Source organism: Trypanosoma melophagium (genome assembly GCF_022059095.1).
Source record: "Trypanosoma melophagium isolate St. Kilda chromosome Unknown ctg14segment1, whole genome shotgun sequence".
NCBI classification, from domain to species: Eukaryota; Euglenozoa; class Kinetoplastea; order Trypanosomatida; family Trypanosomatidae; genus Trypanosoma; species Trypanosoma melophagium.
The window spans coordinates 301,298-321,124 of record NW_027125142.1 but is presented as its reverse complement, the minus strand read 5'-3'; the positions used below and the strand labels follow the sequence as shown (position 1 = coordinate 321,124).

General features: G+C 37.8%; 8 protein-coding genes across 8 annotated transcripts; all 8 read right to left on the bottom strand.

Moving 5' to 3' along the window:
• Window positions 1–282: 282 nt before the first annotated feature.
• LSM04_009742 (uncharacterized protein) lies at window positions 283–5,889 on the bottom strand (the record flags this gene model as incomplete). Its single annotated transcript, XM_067335045.1, has 1 exon — window positions 283–5,889. One exon carries the CDS (start codon window positions 5,887–5,889, stop codon window positions 283–285), a length of 5,607 nt encoding a protein of 1,868 aa, XP_067194014.1.
• Window positions 5,890–7,056: 1,167 nt separating this feature from the next.
• LSM04_006402 (uncharacterized protein) lies at window positions 7,057–7,647 on the bottom strand (the record flags this gene model as incomplete). The annotated part of the gene is made up of 1 exon (XM_067335044.1): window positions 7,057–7,647. One exon carries the CDS (start codon window positions 7,645–7,647, stop codon window positions 7,057–7,059), a length of 591 nt encoding a protein of 196 aa, XP_067193946.1.
• A 1,030-nt stretch (window positions 7,648–8,677) lies between these two features.
• Window positions 8,678–10,108, bottom strand: LSM04_005868 (Replication factor A; the record flags this gene model as incomplete). The annotated part of the gene is made up of 1 exon (XM_067335043.1): window positions 8,678–10,108. The coding sequence occupies one exon, from the start codon at window positions 10,106–10,108 to the stop codon at window positions 8,678–8,680; it is 1,431 nt and encodes a 476-aa protein (XP_067193926.1).
• Window positions 10,109–10,916: 808 nt separating this feature from the next.
• Window positions 10,917–11,303, bottom strand: LSM04_007184 (Class II aldolase/adducin N-terminal; the record flags this gene model as incomplete). The annotated part of the gene is made up of 1 exon (XM_067335042.1): window positions 10,917–11,303. One exon carries the CDS (start codon window positions 11,301–11,303, stop codon window positions 10,917–10,919), a length of 387 nt encoding a protein of 128 aa, XP_067193963.1.
• A 10-nt stretch (window positions 11,304–11,313) lies between these two features.
• On the bottom strand, window positions 11,314–11,583 carry LSM04_002622 (Class II aldolase/adducin N-terminal; the record flags this gene model as incomplete). Its single annotated transcript, XM_067335041.1, has 1 exon — window positions 11,314–11,583. One exon carries the CDS (start codon window positions 11,581–11,583, stop codon window positions 11,314–11,316), a length of 270 nt encoding a protein of 89 aa, XP_067193870.1.
• A 691-nt stretch (window positions 11,584–12,274) lies between these two features.
• Window positions 12,275–14,542, bottom strand: LSM04_002549 (Kinesin motor domain; the record flags this gene model as incomplete). Its single annotated transcript, XM_067335040.1, has 2 exons — window positions 12,275–13,281; window positions 13,696–14,542. 2 exons carry the CDS (start codon window positions 14,540–14,542, stop codon window positions 12,275–12,277), a joined length of 1,854 nt encoding a protein of 617 aa, XP_067193869.1.
• Window positions 14,543–15,526: 984 nt separating this feature from the next.
• On the bottom strand, window positions 15,527–16,387 carry LSM04_005352 (Protein of unknown function DUF4586; the record flags this gene model as incomplete). The annotated part of the gene is made up of 1 exon (XM_067335039.1): window positions 15,527–16,387. The coding sequence occupies one exon, from the start codon at window positions 16,385–16,387 to the stop codon at window positions 15,527–15,529; it is 861 nt and encodes a 286-aa protein (XP_067193915.1).
• Window positions 16,388–17,734: 1,347 nt separating this feature from the next.
• Window positions 17,735–19,090, bottom strand: LSM04_001555 (Lysine methyltransferase; the record flags this gene model as incomplete). The annotated part of the gene is made up of 1 exon (XM_067335037.1): window positions 17,735–19,090. The coding sequence occupies one exon, from the start codon at window positions 19,088–19,090 to the stop codon at window positions 17,735–17,737; it is 1,356 nt and encodes a 451-aa protein (XP_067193853.1).
• Between the last annotated feature and the right edge of the window lie 737 nt (window positions 19,091–19,827).

Genomic DNA, 19,827 nt, shown 5'->3' with positions numbered 1-19,827 from the left:
CGACGACTACGACGACAATAGAGAAAAGAAAAAAGAAAGAAAGCATACAAAAAGAACAATACTGGTAGAAGAACGTCTCTTTTTTTCAAACCCCAATAATCCCAACGATAACACGCAATCGCCATATATATATATATATATGCCTAACCATATAATCCATCATTCTTCTTCTTTTCTTCGCCTAAAGGGAAGAGCTGCCATTAATAATAATAATAATAATAATATTCAACAAAGTGAATCTATATTATGGGTTTCCCACTCCTCCTTATTTTTATTTCTATTTTAGACAATAGAGAGATCTTTTAAATCATGATGTCCGGCGGTACGTACTGCCCATGCATAGCTTCTCGTTAGTTCTTCCAGCCACACCTTTGAGGGTTGTTCTTTTTGCTCTTTAGAAACCTCAGCGTTAAACCATATCATCCACTGAGCTTTAAGAGCACGACGTAATAATTCCCAGAATTCCGCATCTCCCACAAACATCTCTGGCAATGCCTCTACAAAGAGACAAATTCTTTCAAGCTGTTGTTCACTATTCAACTCCACTTGTGGATACTCTTGAAGAAATAAACGAGGATTAATAATTTGTTTTTCCATTTCCTGTAAAAGTGTCTGTAACGGTTCTCGAAAGTATTCTTCAAATATTCTTTGATTTTCAAACGATTTCCGTGATGTTCGAAGAATTACTGTCCAATCCATTAGTGAAAGTTCCCTTTGCCGAAACTCCACTACAGAGGATAAAAGTTGCTGAAACACAATTGTATCCACACACGCCACGGCACCAGCACAATGTATACCTTTTACAAATACCGCCGTTGGCATCTCACTAACAGACTCCAACACTCGACGCGTTAACGCACTCCAAGCATGCCGTAATTGTGTTGGGGTCACTCGTAATGTTGGGGCGGTGGAATGGGCAAGATCAAATATACTTAGTTGTTGTTGTTGCTGTTGCTGTATATCCGCCTGCAACTCATGCTGTTTCGCAAAGGCGTCTGCTGATAATGCAATAGCGATAAAAGCTCGTTCAATCTCTGCTGGTGTAAGAATATTACGTGCCTCTCGTAGATAGGACGCGGTATTCAGTAAGGCATGTCGAGTACTGGGGAGTGCGGAACACCCAACAAGAAAGAGATTGAGATGACGGTACAATAATCGACGGTCAGAACTCCCACGTATTAGTAATTGATCCACACCAAGACCACCAGTATCCATAACAAGACCCAAACTTCCAAATACCTGCACAGCTACAATTACATTTACAACAAACTTCAAACGTGGATTCGAGCGATGTTGTAATTCACTTTGTACACACGATGCCAGAGCCATTACCACACGCATAGTCCGATCCTCTAATGATGCTACACACTCCGTTGTATCTGTATAATCCTGCATGCTCATAGTGCCTGTTGTTGTTGTTGTTGGCCATATAAACGATCTCGGTGGATCAAATCGCACTCCCACAAGTGTGGCGGCTGCGGCAAGCCATAAAAACATCACATCACTATCGGTGTGTGGACCGGCGAGGTTTGCCGCTGTGGGTGCGGCCCGTTGGAGAAATTCCTCATACACTTCAGAGAGTGTTGGGGAAGATGTGTTGGGTTGTGCAAGTCGCATGTACGCCATCATAGTATGGCAAGCGAGAATACGTTCCAGTTGTATTTCCCCTACATTCTCTATACCACTGCTATTATCGGACGTTGTCTTTGTTTTTGTACTTGTTATGGTTGATGCTTCTTCTTCTTCTTCATTTTGTTCTCCTTCTTTTGTTTTATTACTATTATTATTATTATTATTATTATTATTATTATTATTATTATTATTCTTTGCCTGTGCAATCTCACCCCGAACCAAAGCCTTCAACAGAAGCCATGTCATATCTTGTAATTCCCGTTCATCCTTTTGCGATGTAGATATATTACTGCCTCCTAAACATTCAGACTCCTTAATCGTTTCTTTATCTATTGCTTTATTTTTTTCTTTTATTTCTCTATTTCCCACTTGTGTGTCTTTTTGTTTTTCTTGTGCAGCATCTGCCCATCCACTATCATTGGGAACGGCGAAGGCGTACGAACGATAAAGCACAAGATTTCCTACCAGACGATAATGACGTCGTATTTGAATATCTTCTTCCATTCTGTGTAGCATAGAGTGAAATGTGACATTATTTGCACCTCTACTTCCATGCAATGCATTATAGGGAATTGTTAATATATTGTATGGGACAAGGTGTAATTCAATAGCTTCAAGAAGAGAAGTCCAGGGGAGTTCATGTGCTTTAGATACAACTTCTGCAGCAAGGGCCTTTTCTAGAAGAATAGCACGTTCAGAAGTACTAGAATTCGTTATTACTACAGCTGTTTGTCCTTCAGTAGTTTTACGATTATTACTATTACTCGTATTATTAGTATTATTATTACTATTAGTATTGTTATGGCTGTTCTCTCCAGTCTCACCGCCGTATGAGGATGTAGTGAGAAATATTATTTCCTGCGAAATACCCGTAACTCCCCCAACCCGTAACGACGAAACACGAGAAATCATCGCACGAGATAAGACAGTCAAAATAACCCGCAATTCACTAACACTAAATACCACTTCTTTTCCTTTCTCTTCTTTTTCTTTATCTTCTTGAAAGAGTGGGTGTCCACGTCTTCTCAACAACATCAACACACCGCGTGCACATTCCACTAATCCCGGCAGTGTTGTGGGAAGTCCCGCCTCCACCGCCCGCACAGCCCGCCTCCATGCAATTATAATTGGATCCATCGCTAATTCCTTTTCCTGCATTTCTGTTTCTTTCTCTTCTTCCCGCATAGCCGCTCGCTGGCAAAGCCAACGGCGCAGTAATTCCCGTGCTTCCTCACCGCAGATTTGCAGTACTTCACGTTGTATGGAATGCACGGAATCTGTTCTCACCATATCGCATTGATGTATGCGAAAGAGAAAGGCATCTAATAGAGACTCAGCTACTGGGACTTTTTCTGCTCCCAGTCGATGAATTACAGCATTTATGGCAGATTTAAAAGGACGTCGAATAGCAGCAGCGATATTCTGCTCCTGATATGGTTCTTGATGTGGCATAGTGTTATTATTATTATTATTATTATTATTATTATTATTATTATTATTATTATTATTATTATTATTGGCATGCGTACCGTTCGTTGTTGTGGTGGTGATTGTTTCTGTATCAATTAGACTACTAGTCCCAGATAAATTGTTTACACTACAATGGAGGATAAGAGCACCGGTGTACACAAGTTCCAAAAATTGTGTACATAACTCTTCTGCAGATCGACTATTATCCACTTTTCCCATATCAAGCAGCGCAAGAATTACAAGATGTGTAATAAAACGAAAAAACATCACGTCAGATGACAAAATGGCTATTATTGGCTCTAAAAAATGTAAACTATATCCACCGCTATTAATTGGATTAATGAGAATAATGTTTACCATTGGTCTAGCTACACTACGCAGCCAGGCAGCCCATATTAACTCTCTTCGTCTGGCACTAATCCCTTGCCATATGTGTGGTATAACACTATGATACCTGCAGAAAAAAAGTCGAGTGAGAAAGTACGGTGTTTTTACAGATTGTGTAATATTTTCAACGGCAGCCGCAAGTCCAGGAGTCTCACTATCACATTTTAGTGATCGTAATAGAAGCCAATTTCCTTTTTCGTGATCTTTATAAAAACGCTCCGTGACGAAGCGGTCTATATCGGCAATAGCAATGCCAGTAGCACTGACAAAATGTCTATGTGGAGAAGTGCGGTGCAGGTCTGCTGGATTAGCCTGCATTAACCACAATAGCAGTAATTCATACGCCATTCGTTGTTTCTCTGGAGTTCCATATAACACACATGTTAATTCTCGAAATGAAAGAGAAAGTGTGTCTTTTATTTCTACTGTCTTTTGAATTTCTTGTTCTTGTTCTTCTTTTTGTTGTTGTTGGGATTCTTTTTTACTCAGACTCTTCTCTGCATTCCCATCCTCCTCATCCTCTCCCACCACCGCAACTTCTGCTGGGGTTTTATCTAATAAAAACAATTTACGCACAACGACAGTATCTACATCACGTACCGTTGGCCAACAGAGACGACGCAGACGTTGAATGTACATAAAGGTTCGTTGGTAATTCACAGCCAAATCCCCAGTTACGAGATTTTGAAGATGATAATATGTTATCCATATTGTTGCCTCTACGGAAAGATCCTGAGTAAACCAAGGATAACTGCAGAGAAGCACAAGAACAGTTTGATCACCAAATGTTATATTAGGCCAATTCCAGAGACATGCACGTATTAATAGATTTAACATGAGATCAATAACATGTACACGAGGTACTAATGGCAAAGAGGACGAATTTGTTATTGATGATGATAATGATGGTAACATTTCCACATGATCCACGCGTGGAATAGAATTAAGAAATGCTTCCACCATACTATCAAGTGTTTCACTCCTTTTAGCATCATCCGCGCTGGTTGTAGTTCTTTTATTATTATTACTATTACCATTATTATTATTATTACTATTACCATTATTATTATTATTATTATTATTATTATTATTATTATTATTATTATTATGAGAATAATAAGATTCTTCTGCTACCTTTTCTCCGCGGGCGCTCTGAAATGCTGCAACTTCACTACGCAATTCCTCCGAGAGAGAAGCTCCTAGCCGCTGAATTACGAACTTCTCATCTTTCACCCATTTGAAGTACGCAAGAGTTTCCACCACTTGTATAATATCTGCAATAGGTACACGTTGCAGATTCTCAACTACACTCTCCAGACCAGATATACTATTACTATTATTACCAAAATCCCATAACGTATTCATAGGACCAACATCATCTGTATTTTTAACTCCTTCTTCTTTTCCTTTTCCTTTTCCTTTTCCTTCTTCTTTTATTGTCGTTGATTCTCTTTGAGACACACTAGAGGATTCTTCCATTTCCGCCAAAAGTAAATCTCCACTCCCAACATGTGTATTCGGTCTGGCCACACGAACTATCTTCATTAGTGCCTCTAGTGGTAGTGGAGGAAATGTAATGGGATTTGTATACAGTGACGTATCGGCTGCTAATACGAGTGTAGATATATCCCCCACACTGCCCTCACGTTCTGCTTTAGATCCCTCTCGTATTTCCACCACTATTTCATTTTCCTTCCCCTCTGTATCGGATTGTTTCCCGCGGTGGAGTGGTAAACCCAACTGCAGTAAAGCCTCTGCACAAGCTGCAGAGAAGCCATGCAGAACCTGTTGACATTGCTGTAGAGATTCGTAATTGTTTCGCATAGTTAAGTGTACCTTAACTAAACGCTCAAATGCCGTAAATGATGATCGAGCTGATACCTTCTCTTGTTGTTGTTGTTTGGAAGTATTAGATTTATAACGTTCTGATCCCCTCCCTGTTGTTGCTACACCGTGTCGATGAGAAAAACGACCCGTTTTTGATTTTGTTTTTGTTTCATTATTTCGTTGTTTTTTTGTATTGCCGCTCTCCACATCATCACTTTCACGCCAACGTTCACGTGTGTTGGTATCTTTCCATCGTGTCTGCTGTGAATCCTGTCTTCTCTTACGTTCTTGTTGTTGTTGATATTGATATTGCGATTGTTGATGAGATTGATGCGATTGTTGATTTGTGGGTGAATGAATGCCCTGATGACTTTGGCGGGCCATTTGTATAGTGATTGTGTGATGAAAGGATGTGTCCATCACGAAAGAGTTCACATCTGTGGAAGTTCCTATTCTTCGTATTGTTGTTGCTAGGTCTCTTCTTGATATTACTATTGTTTTTCTTATTGATGATGATGATGTAGATAGTATTGTTGTGAGATGCCATGAGGAGGCACCAATCAGACGATACATACGTCACAAAGACAAATACACACAATCTCTCTTTCTCTTTCTATCTTACACACACACAGATAGATAGATAGACACGGAGAGTGACTACTACTCACTATAGACTTCTTCTTTTTTATTTTTAATTATTTTTCTGGCTGGAGGATCTCGAGCGGAGGGAAGTTGTGTGAAGGAATATACAGAGAAAAGTACACGACACACAAAATAATAATAATAATAATAATAATAATAATAATAATAATAATAATAATAATAATAATAATAATAATAATAATAATAATAATAATAATAATAATAATAATAAGGATAAGGCAGATGAATGGGAAAGAAAAGGGGAATAAATCCTTTCCCTTCCTCTGCCTGTATGCCGTGTTGAAGGGATAAGAACAATAACAATAGTAGTTATTGTAGTTGTAGTGGTGGGGGGATTAGTTTAAAATAAGAAGAAGAGAAGAGAAAAGGAGAAGAATGTCAACGTGTAAGAAATATAACATAGTCATTTTTATTATTATTTATTCTATCATGAATTCTCCATATGCAGCGTTAAACCGCACACAGAGAATATATATAATATATATATATATATATATATATATATATATATATATATAGTAAAAGTGTAATAATAAACTATATGTCTTTTTTTCTTTCTCTCTTTCTCTCTTTCTCTCTTTCTCTCTCTCTCTATGCATGTACGTTTGAAGGACGTTCATCGCAACTTGGTGTTGAGTAGGCAATGAACCATTAAAAAAAAAAATAAAAAAGAAAACTGTTATGATAATGATAATTACCAAATAATAACAAGGAGAGAGTGAAATAATATTAATGGTCATATTAATAAATATTTCATCTCCAGAAGAAATGTCAAATAAATGTGAATTTCCTTTTTTCTTTCCTTCTTTCTTATTTCTCTGTTCTCCCTCTACAATGTTTGTTCACAAAAATGTGAGATTTATGTTAATACGTAGAGATTACCTTCTACTTGCATTTCCATCCCTTTTCATTACATATATCCCTCCACAAAAATAAATAAATAAAAAGAAGAGCAACACAAAGAGAAAAGAAAAAGAAAAAGAACTGCCTATCCGACAAGCAAGCAAATACACACACACACACAAGCAAACAAACAAAGAGAAAAAAACAAAAAAAAAAAGATTCACTCTCTCTCATCTACACTCCCTCCTTTCTCTGCTCACTCCCCTGTGTCTGTGTTTCCCCAGCATTATTAGAAGCAGCAGCTGCCGGCCCGTCCTTTCCCTGTTCCCAGTACTTTGCAAAGTACGCCCATGAGTTCAGCAGCAAAGAAACGGCTTTTCCCTCCGCGGCGTTAATTTGTTCCTCCGTGAGACTGTTGAGATCCGCCCAGGCGTCTAATTCGATCCGCTTCTTCCCGCTGGGGCCACCACCGGTCTGATGCAGTCGCTTGAGTTTATTCACGCGAATAGCTACATCTAGCGCCGTTACACCATTATTATTATTATTATTATTATTATTATTATTATTATTATTATTATTATTATTATTATTATTATTATTTTCTGATGTTGGCGTTACTGGGGTTTCGGCAGTGGAACGTGTAATGGCGGAGAGATGAAGTGTACGCCTCTGCTGCTGTAGTGGTGTGTGAAGACTTCTCGCTGCTGAGACACACACACAAACGGGAACAGACAATAAAGCCCGTTGTTGTTGTTGCTGTCGGGATTGAAGGGCCCAATGGATAACAGGACGGATATTAGGAAGAACTTTTCGAGGTCCCTTCATCTTTTTTTATTTTATGTTTTTATGTTTTTTTTTTATTATTATTCCCCTATGGTTCTTTCTTATATTCTTTTCTCGATATATATATATATATATATATATATATATATATACTGTTATGTTTCCCCCTTTTTTCACACGGAATAAATTGTGTGAATAAAGCTCCATACAAATAGCACGAAAGAAAAATAATGAAAAAAAAAACAAATGTGAGGAAAGTTTTTATCATACCGTTTATTCCATTTATATATATATATATATATATATATATGTAGTATAAAATCAAGCAAGAAACACAAACACACAGATTCAGGAATATATATATTGTTTTTTTTCATATGTATAGATGATATAAGCACGGGTACGGAGACATCTGAAGAGGGGGAAAGATTGGAAAATAAAGAACAGCAGCGACACAACACCAGAAATGACACAAAAGAAAAAGAAAGTAATAATAATAATAATAATAAATAAACCATAAGGGAAAAAAAGCAAGAAGAGTAACAAAAAAAAATATTTATAACTCACCTATATTTCCTTCTCACCCATCCCCCAAATAACACTTTCATGAGAGATGTATTTTTTTTTTTTGTTTCTTCATGCCTGTTTCTTTATTCCTTTTTATTCTGTATTATTATTATTATTATTATTATTATTATTATTATTATTATTATTTCACGTTTACCCACGTCTGCGTTCTATTCTTTTCTTTTCCTTATTGATAAGAAATTTAATAATACACTGTGATACCCTGTATATTTGCTCTTGCAAAGTATTCTCATCATTCTCCTTTACCATCACTGGTGTTGTTCTTCTCGTTGTTGACGTTCATAGTGCCACTTTTCAAAGGTACTTTTTATTCACTATCTGAAGAACAGGTTCTATCTCGTTCTTGTTCTATGACTTTTTTTTCTCTTTTATTTATCTTTTCCTTCCTTCTTTCTTTTTCAAAAACAAAAATCTCTCTTTCTTTCCTCCTCCTCCTCCTTCTCTCTGTATGTACGTATATATTGTATATACATCTACCCTAGCCTCAGATGTATGCCTCAATACACTTAATCATATCCTCACACTCCATCTTGAGCTGTGCGGCCATTGCCTGCCTTTTCTCCTCTGAAACCGTATCCATCGGCATAAACTCTGTTAATCGCATCACAGTCAACCGCACACGTTCCGTCTCCGCCCCACCGGCCGCTGCTGCTGCAGAGAAACCCGACATACTTTCCTCCTTCACCCGCAATCGCATTAACATGGGCCGATTCATACGTAACTGCAGGAGTTGTGTGATAAAGGTGGGATCTGCCTCGTGTTGTTTCTTTAGTTCCGTAGCTGTCATGCCAAAAAAGTCCACGCCGGCCTCATTAAATAGCGTGACCCACATTTGTGAAACATTATCCGTTGCCTGAAAAGAAACGAGATAACGTTGTGTAGGCACCACCGGCTGGTCACACTTCTCACAACGATACCGATCGCCCTGGGCCCCTTCCAGTGTGACTTTCTTGTTACACTGTGGACAGGCATCATACCACTGGGCATCTTGTTTAATATACACCGGCATACAACGAATATCAATATAGTCGGGTTTCTCTGATCGTCCGAGTCCTTCAGCGGCGATATCGTCAAAATACTTTCGCCCACGATAACTCTCGCCAAGCCCCCCAGCCGCATTTCTACTTCCCCCAGCCGCAGTGCTGCCAATTGACGATAATGAGATCACATCCTGGCCGCCGGTGGAGATGTACCACTCGGCGAGTTTCTTCACATGATCGAGTGCGGGATTTACATCTATTGTCGATTGAAACGTTGTGGAGAGTGTCACACCATCGTAGCTGCCCACTTTCATTTGCCGCATGGCGAGAACTGTACCAGCGACCCCCGTCCATTCTCGTGCCTGTTCATTCCACAGTGTGACTTCCACCGCGGCGGTGTTGTCACCCACGCGAAGTGTACGTTTCACCAATTCCCGCCCGGTGGATCGTTGGGTGATGTTTGTGATTTCACTCACATCCAACACCACGGCGAGAATATCAACGAGTGATCCCACTTCCCGTTGTTTGAGAATAGCAATAGGGACAAAGTTGTAGCGTTGTTGGGGAATAGAGGCGTTGGTGGTGTCGCGGGCGAGGGAGATTTGACTACTGGTGTCAAAGGTTAACTCATAGTCGTTATTCACATTGCTAAACTTGCGGTTGGCATTCTTTACCTGACCACCACTGAAGTAATACACCTGACCGTTAACGAGGAGTGGATCGAAGAGATCGACGGCGTCGTTAAATACCGTGGCACGAATAGATGTGGATTCATCAATGAGTGTGAAAGAGAAGAGTTTACCCTGCGATGTTGGTTTATTCCACGTGCGAACATCGGACTTGTCTGTTACGCGGGCACGAATCCACCACTTACCACCAAGAAACGGTGTGAGGGAATCAATTGGTTGAATTTGTTGTTTACTGGGATGCTGCATTGTAATACAAACAAACAATCACACTTGCTTACTTACTTACTGGTCTGTTTTCTGGTTAAATTGGGTTATATAGTTATGGTATGTATGTATGTATGAGATGTAGTTTTTTTATAATGCTAGGAAAAATAGGAGAAGAGGGTTTAATAACAGTTTCAGCACAGTAATAGAAACCCGTTCGTATCCTTTTTTTTTCTTTACTTTTTTCTGGTCTTCTTTATAGCACTAATACTATTTATATATCTATGTATATCTCTGTCCTTGTGTGTGTGTATGCGTATGTGTCGGGAGAGTACTTCGCTTAATCAAAGTAAAGTGAATTCATAAACAATAATTACCCCAAGAGAGAAAGAAAAGAACATTAATTCATTTCAGAGAGATAGAGATAAGTCCATGATAGTTGATTTCTATGTAAACTTACATAAAGTGTTAATATTTTTTGCTTTCTTCTTTTTAAAAAGTCCCACAACTGTCCGAGTCATTTGCGTGAAACAGTAATGATGTGTAAACGGAATGAATGCGAAGAATAAATAATAAAAAAACCCACACAAAATAGGTAAGTAAGAAAAGCACATCAAAAAAAAAAAAATACAGTGCGGATACCCACACACACACACAAAAGAAAAACAATTTCATACGTTCGAAGAGGTGAAGGAGAAATTAATTCTTAAGTCTCACCTTTGCTACCTGCATCGGTAGAGAAAATAGTTAATATATTTAATTGTAAGTGACGAAGAAAAAGAAGAGCAAAAAGAATTAATTCCGTGCTCTCAAAATATATATGTATATATATATATATATATCCCTCCCCCTATGACTCTTTCACAAGAGGAACATGAAACTCTCGCATTTGAAGCGAGATCGCAAAGAGATAATCCAAACACTCCATCATTCCCTTTGTCCGCTGCCAATTATCCCCCCAGACATAAATACCATGACGTCGCACTAACACAGCATTGGTCTCCGGATACTCTTTCATACAAGCCGCCATAGAGGCCGTTAAGTCAGATCCAAAGTTTGTATTCTCAATAATAGGCACTACTAGTGTGTCGGTAAATCCCATTGCTTTTTTAGTTGCGGGATTGGCAATACCTTTTATCATTTCCATGTGTGAGATGCGGAATTCCTTTTCATGCAGGAGTGTCACAAGTATGGCATTCTTAGAATGGGAATGTAGACAGGCTCCGGCATTTCGCATCTTAAAGGCGTTAAAAAAAGAGTGGTGTACAATCACTCATCTTAATAAGATTTTTATTTCTTGGCATCGCCACTACCTTTGCGTTGGCGTCCAATATAAATATATCACCGGGTTTAATGCGCTCCTTCTGAACACCACTTGGGGCAACGTAATAATTATCATCCAGGCGGATGGAAATACCGCCGCCGGTGCCCGTGGCCCAACCGAGATTGTAAAATAACCGGCAGAACTCAGGAATGAGATTGAATGGATGTTCCTCATGAGTCTCGGGAATGGACATGTGTGAAAACCCCAGAATAATACATTAATAAGAATAAAAGTATTGTTTTTTTTTTTTTTACTTTGAAATCAAAGACTGTGGTTCTTTGTGTTTTTTCTTTTTTGTTCTTACTTGGTGGCGTTGAGGATAAGGAACTCCTTTACCCTCTATTATCTCTGGATGTATGTTTGTTCACTTGGAAACGAAAAGAAAAAGGGAAAAAGATAATTAGACTCATATAGGAGAATAATAGTAATGAATAAATCCGATAAAGTACAAGAGATTAATGAAGTATCTCCTTTTGTTTCAACTAGGGATTTCTCTCCCTCTCCCTCTCTCTCTCTATGTATATATTACCTCTTTTTTTTCTTTGTATTATTCATCAAAGAAGTAAGGATATCTTCAATATAAGTGTATTCTGAAAGATGCAGAAAAAAAAAGGGCATTATCATCTATCTATCTATATATATATATAGATAGATAGATAGATATAGATAGATAGATAGATAGGCACATACACACAAAACGAAAATAATAAATAAATAAAATAACAAAACAAAAAAAAGATCTATTCTACGTGTGCGTCTAACGTTTTTCTCTTCCTCTCTCTTTCATATATATATATATATATATATATATATATATATATATATATATATATATATATATATATATCATTTGTTCTTCTTTAATCTTCGTATCCATCTTCCAATCAGTAATTGTTTACCCGCTTCACAGAAGGACCTACAACGGTTTGATTCACACGACTTGCAAACCGCAGTGAGTTAAGACTCTCTGGTAAGTGTTCCTCCTTATCCGATACAGTTACCAACATTAACATCTTCCCACCCTTTGCCCCCAAGTAGTGTTGAAGTAAATACGTTAATTTACAATTTCGCCATGGAGCCACACTGTTGGGGTTATTTAATGCCGTAATACACTTACCGAGATCGAGTAGACTACGATTGATATTCACTGCCTCTTTAAATTGTTGCCCTTGTACACCAGACTCATTCACCCGTTCACTTCCGGCCAAATCAACGAGACACAGTACACCATCACTGCGTTGTCGCAGTTCCGCATTCTCGCCCTCAATGCGTAGTACAAATATACAATGTGAGCGGGAGGAGCGATCATTTAACATCGTCTTACATGTACTACGACTCTTCATTGCGGCATTATACAATCGTTGGAAGTCTGCAAAGGAATGAATGCGTCTCTCAGCCACACCACTCACACTTGTGTATCCTGTTTCATTATGATGTTTAATAACGTGATAGTTTGGCTGAGCGGCGGCCACTCCACCGGGTTCATATATAGATGGATCCTGTTGTAAATCCCGAATAACATCATTATATATTTCTACAAAGTAACAACTGAGCTTATATTTCCATCCATCCGCTTTTAATGCCTCTTGACGACGAAATACTGTTCGAAGGGCCCGCGGTGTAATTCCGCACTGTTTCTCATCACTAATGTCTCCCTCCATTGAGTATGTCTTACCAGATCCCGTCTGTCCATATGCAAAGATACAAACACGATAACCATCAATAGCGCAATTAACAAGTGGTTCCACCTCAGCGTAGACGGTTTCTTGTGTGGAATTCCCATCAAAGACGCGGTCGTATGTAAATGTTTCTCGGGATTCTTGTGTTCCTGTTGAAGTGGCATTCTTACGTGATTGACATAAACAAAGTGTTCGTTGAATTTCCTCACCCGCTTGTGGGAATAAAAAACGTCCATGTTGTAATAATGGTGGATTTCCTTTTTTATTTCCTCCATTGACTCTTTTTTTACTACCGCCAGGAGCAGTACGAGTGTGTAGGAAATCGGTGGATGAACTAATTGTACTGCGTGAAGAAACAGATCCCTCACGAGTAGCCTCACTAAATGAAATAATTTCATTGCATGGTTGACTACTATTATTATTATTATTATTATTATTATTATTATTATTATTATTATTATTATTATTATTATTATTATTATTATTATTATTATTATTATTATTATTATTATTATTATTATTATTATTATTATTATTATTATTATTATTATTATTATTATTATTATTATTATTATTATTATTACCCATACTGTTACTATTGTTATTAACATTATTGGTATTATTACTATTCATCCCATTTCCCTTAACACGACAATATACCCGTATGGTTCCCTTTAGCTCTTCACACTGTGAATATAACTGACGACGCACCACTTCTATTTCCTTCGCCGCGTGTTCTGCCGCCTCCTTTTCTCTTCGCATGTGTTCCATTTCCAGCACCATTTCTCTCACTTCCCCAGTGAGACCGTAGGCGACATCCTGCATGACTTGTTCTCGCTTCATGACTGCATCTAATTTTCTCTGTTCCTCTGCGGATTGTTGACATTGCACCTCCAACGTCTTATGGGTTTGTTCCAAGCTATCGGAGTGCATGACAATTTCTTCCTGTACGTGTTCGCATGTTTGTACTAGTTCTTTATAACGTTGACGTAATGTTTCCATCTCTTGTAATGCGTGTTGTTTCTCTTGAAGACATGCACTTTCCTCTTGTCGTAGTGCCGCCAGGGCATCTTTGTGTTGACGGGTGTGTGATTCCATATCTGAAACAACAGCCGCTAATTCCACTTCATGGGATGCAATCATCTCCTCCACAGCATCTAACACCACTTCATTCTCCTGTGTTTTCTGTGCATACAGTTGAGCTAATTGCATGAGCTGTTTCTGCACCTCTGCTGTTTTCTGCACCCAAACCAAATCTGCTGGTGTTAATGGTATACTCTGTGAAGTAGTATTAATAGTATTAGTAGTAGAAGAAGAGGAGGAAGAAGATGGAAAAGCTGCGGCATGTCTATTGGAAAGAGATGATGATGGATATTTTCCTCGAACGGGAACACTACCGCAACTGTTATTACTTCGTGTAGAGAGACTACACTCATCACTCTGTCGAGGCCGCTTTTTCCCTTTTGGCTGCATATATGTAAATAAGAGATATTTACACCACTACTAGAAATAAGAAATAAATAAATAACAAAAGAAATCAGCCAATAAGAGATTTTCGTTTTTTTTTTGTTTTCTTCTTAGTGATTTCTATATCTGGTAGAAATAGTCTTGCAGGAAACTAGAATATCTGAGCGAATGGTGGGGTGGGATGGGGGGCACGGAGAATTGTTCCCTCCTTTCTTTGTGTAGTATAACACCTTTTTTTTTACTATCCTTTCATAAATAGAAGAAGCAAAGAAACAACAAGAACAATAACAACAAAAAACAGAGAGAAAATAATGATTTGCAGACCGGAGAGTTTAGAAGGAAGACAGTCATGGAAAACTGACGGAACTGTACACATACAAACTCTAAAAGGAAAGGGAAAACAGAAAAAAAAAACATATTACGACTCCATAAAGAGATATGGGTCGTGCTTGAGTACATAAAAAGAGATTCATACACTTACAACATATATATGCCGAGAGAGAGAGAGAGAGGAATAATGAACTGCAGAAGTGATCAGTTTACATAGTCAGACATTGTCTCAATAACATCGTCTCGTGATTCCATCGGTCCCTTTGTACGTACATTTTTCTTTTTATTTTCCATTAGTTTTCTGTTTGTTTGTTTGGTTATTCGTGCATGTCTTTACGCGAAAAGCCAGGCAGAATAACAACAACAGTAACAACAAGAACCAAAAGAGTACACGCCGTTTTCTACGCAATCGGGTTAAAGAATTAACGGCCGTTATACAAAGAGACAGGAAAAGAAGAAAAAAGAAAATCTCTATTTCCTGGACTCTCACATAATAAGGTAGTTTTGCTCTACATTCTCTCACCCTCTTCCTTTCTTTTTCTTTTTTTTTATAACTTTCCTGCAAAATGTCACTCTTGTACTTATTCTTTTTTCTTTCTTTCTTTTTTGTTTTTGTTTCTTTCGGGCTTTGTTTGTATAGTGTAAGACTATCTTGTTTTACTAGAGTCGCCTAAACACGATACTCTGTGTATACCAAAAGTTATCACCCCGAAAGCCAGTTTTAAACACTGCATCACTAGGCTTCTTCACCCGTGATTTCGGGTCATCGCGTGGATCAAACGCGTTATATGGATCCTCCCAGTAGTCAATAGAAATACGTTTATCATCTATATATCCCGCTGGTCGCCATGGTTTATCAATCACAAAGTGTGTAAGTGGAGGTGTTACCTTCTTTGGCAGAAAAGGTTTTGTCATCATGTAACATGTAGAAGTTCCAGTAGCAGGACATTCATCAAAGGTGTAACCGCGACGTCCAACCGGTTTAAACGGCGCAGCTGGCATACGACTACGCCACATTTCACGTTCCCTCTTGGCATTAATACGAGGCTGATCATAAATATTCGCAATGTACTCATTTCCAATATTGCTAAGAGCCAATCCAGGCGTCCCATAACTACCCAACTTACCCGGCGATGTTAATACCTGCCGCGGCATAGACTGCGGAAATGGCTGTGGTCCGCGAGTCTGCGGATTATCCGGCATATGTGGATACGGCTCCTTCTGTATGAGTCCATAGTTTGAGCCTAAACCCTCGCCCTTCTGTGGCGGCCCGGTGGGCATAAAGCCGTTAGCGGTCATGTTTTTCTTTCGACTCTCCATTGCCTCGCGGCGGGCCATTGTTTCCGGATCAGCGCGGCGATCGCCATTGTACATGTATTTAAATTCCTTATCGAAGAGGGCATCGGGGTTGTGGCCGGTTTTTGGGGGGGACGTGACGAAGTTCACACCTTGAGCCCGGGCATCTACGGCATGTTTATAGCGATCCCCAAGACCCAAATAGGATGGTATGGAGAAAACCATAATTTTTGTTTTCGTTTACTTTTCTTCTGCCTTTTTGTTTTTGTTGTTGTTTGGATGCCTTTTCTACTGTTTTCACTGGTTGGTTTGTTTTTTTGCGTTTTTTTTATAATAATTCCCTTGTATTTTCCTTTTCCTTTATCTTTCTTTCTATCTATATATATGGGAGAATGACTTTCTTTATACAGTGATGTGTCCTTACACACGAAATGTACAAGGATTCAATCGCCGTTTCTTTTTTAGTATGTAAACACCCACAGCTGCCACTGCAGCTATAAGAATGAATAACAGTGTGAGATACAATAGGGAAGAAGAAGAAGCAAATAATAATAATAATAATAATAATAATAATAATAATAATAATAATAATAATAATAATAATAATAATAATATAAACGTCAGAGACATCCACATATATCTCTGTTTCTCTATGTTTTCAATTAGGTTTAGCTCCGCGTTAACTAGAGCTTCTTCTCTCGAGAAACAAAGTAAAGTAAAAGTAAAAGTAAAGTAAAAAAAAAAAAAAAAAAAAACAGCTATTTTAAAAAAATGCTAATTAGTGTATCATGCTTTATTCACTCACACCACCTTTTTTTTCGCATTGCTCTTAATTCGTTCATTGTTATTGTTATTGGTTTTACATTATGAAGAAACTTTGCAGAAAACATCAACTTAAAAAAATATATCCAACAGCGGTTCAGTCAAAACACTCCAGGTTGTCAAAACTCTCTGTGGCTCTCAGATGCAGAGGAATAAGTGTCTATCCAATACAACTCATCCCATTGCATGTTGTGGTTTGAATACAGAAACGTATAATTAAATATGTGTATATTACTACAAAACCCAACAACACTCTTTTTTTTCTTTTTTTTTCAGCGTTTGCATTCACCCTTTTCTCTTATGTTGCATAGAAACAATACTTCTCATAAAAACAGATATATATATATATATAGATTGACTGATTGGTTGATGGTTTCTGGAAAAACCAATATAAAGATAAGTTCCCATAGACAATGATTGTAATCAAAAGAAAGAGAGCAAACAAGTAAAGGAACGAAACAAATAAAGGAAAGAAAAAAGTAAAGGAAAGAAACAAGTAAAGGAACGAAACAAATAAAGGAAAGAAAAAAGTAAAGGAACGAAACAAGTAAAGGAAAGAAACAAATAAAAGGAGAAAAGTGGCCACAAGGTACCAACTTATCCCTTTTTCCTATATTATATATATATATATATAAAGAACCAGTAAAGTATATATTCCCCATATTAAACATAAACGTTTAAATGCTCTCTCCTTCTCCTCTTTATTTATTTCTTTCTTTCTTTCACTTTCAACACCATCCAGAAACTTCGCTATCGTCGGAGTATATGTATACCCACAGCTGCCTCTGAAATCACATAAAACGGCCCCATCCAGCCATACCAGCCTCCATTATTCTCACCACTCACATAATGGCTATGATCACTGTTAACATTATCGCCAATACCGTTATCATTAGCACCACTCCTATGAATATTATTATTATTATTATTATTATTATTATTATTATTATTAGTGTTATTATTCTTATTCTTAGAGCTGCATTGCTTAGCTCTTCCACCACTAGTAGTAGTAGAGACAAGGTTTCCCCCAGCATCTACCGCGACGGGCTGCAAAACAATTCTCTGGCCCTCCGTACTACTGCTATTATCATCCGAATTTGTGGGCAAAACACGAAAAGAGTCCACCCGCAGTGAAGCGGCTCGCACGGCATCAAAGAAACGCCGCATAGTAGCGGCTTGTCGGTGAGTTTGTACAACAATAGCAATAGCGTCACCAGAGGCGGTAAGAGCATCGTGTATTGTGTTGACAAGAGGATAAATGAGTTCCACTTCGTAAATACAATCTGCCGCCACAATGAGATTACAGCCCCATTCCTGCAGTTTGCGATGATTCTCTTCTGTTTCTGTCCAGTCGAGAATGTCTGTGATGTATACAAGACCATCTCGTTTACGGTTATTTGAGAGACCAGCGGCGATACCGTTAGATTTGAGATTGAAGAGAATATTCTCAATTAACTCGGGTTGGTAATCGGTAAGAATGCAACGCTGCAATCGTTCCCGAGCGTATCGATATCGATGTATTAATAACGGTGTTAAACCAACACCAGCACCGAGTTCTAATAATCGTATCTTTCCTCGAAACGGCAGTAAAGTTGGGTTGGGTGATGTAAACTCCTCCAATAATAACTGCGCTAATACAAACGCCGCAGGCCATAAGGCAAGACCCACATTCGTAAATTGTCCAGAAGCCAATCGAACAGGAAGATATATTTTATAATCCGATGGACAATAGAATGTTTTATAGCATTTAGTCACTTGGAAATCGCTATCAGAGTTAACAGAACACTCAATATACGCCTCCATAAGGCGAGGATCGATAACATCGTCATCTAAGGCATCTGTCATGAGGGACATGGTCTCTGGTAACTGCAATTGACTGAGATACATTCTTAGAAAAGCACGAATATTCGTTTTACGCGGTGGATACTTTTGCAAAAGTGGATTTCGCACTAACAAGGCCACACAGAATTGCTGGGCGGAACTGGAATACCACGGCATTCCCAACACTTCACAGTCATCTTTAAATACCCTGAAGGTTTCCTGCGGTGGCGCAGACTGCAGAATGAGTAGCAGCGATAACGGTGGTTGTGTTCTGATACTCGGCATTATCAATTTCACGGTGTGTGTATTATAATGTGGTTGAACCTTTTTTTTCCTTTTTTTCCTTACCCTTTATTTTTCGTTCTCACTATTACCAGGAAATAAATAAAGAAATAAATAAAGAAATAAATAAAGAAATAAATAAAGAAATAAATAAAGAAATAAATAAAGAAAAATATTGGAAAGAAGAGAAAATGTTATTTCATCACATATCTTTAATTGCAAATTTAAAAATAAAAAGGCTATATAAGAAAAAAGTGAGAAATGCAATAGAAGTAAAAGGGATAACACTAAAGAAAGAATAAAAGAATAATAATAACAATAATAATAATAATAATAATAATAATAATAATAATAATAATAATAATAATAATAATAATAATAATAATAAAAGTAATACAACATATAAGTAGAAGAAGCTAGTAAAAAGATAATAATAAAAAGATAGTCCTACTCAGTTCATTAATGAAAAGAAAAGTACAACTTCAACCAAACTCAGACAGACACATGAGAGAGAAACAACCCGAGCCTTCATATTACTGTACTTTAGAGGCAAATACATATACCCAAACAAATATACACATATATTCTCTCTCTCTCGCATAGAGATAGAAATAAATTAAAAAAAGTGTTGCCCAAGCAAACAATCAATGAAGCGAATGATACCAATCAAGTAAATGATGACACATCTTTTTTTTTTCCTTTTTTTTTACCTCTCTTTCTCTTTTCTTTTTTATTATTTC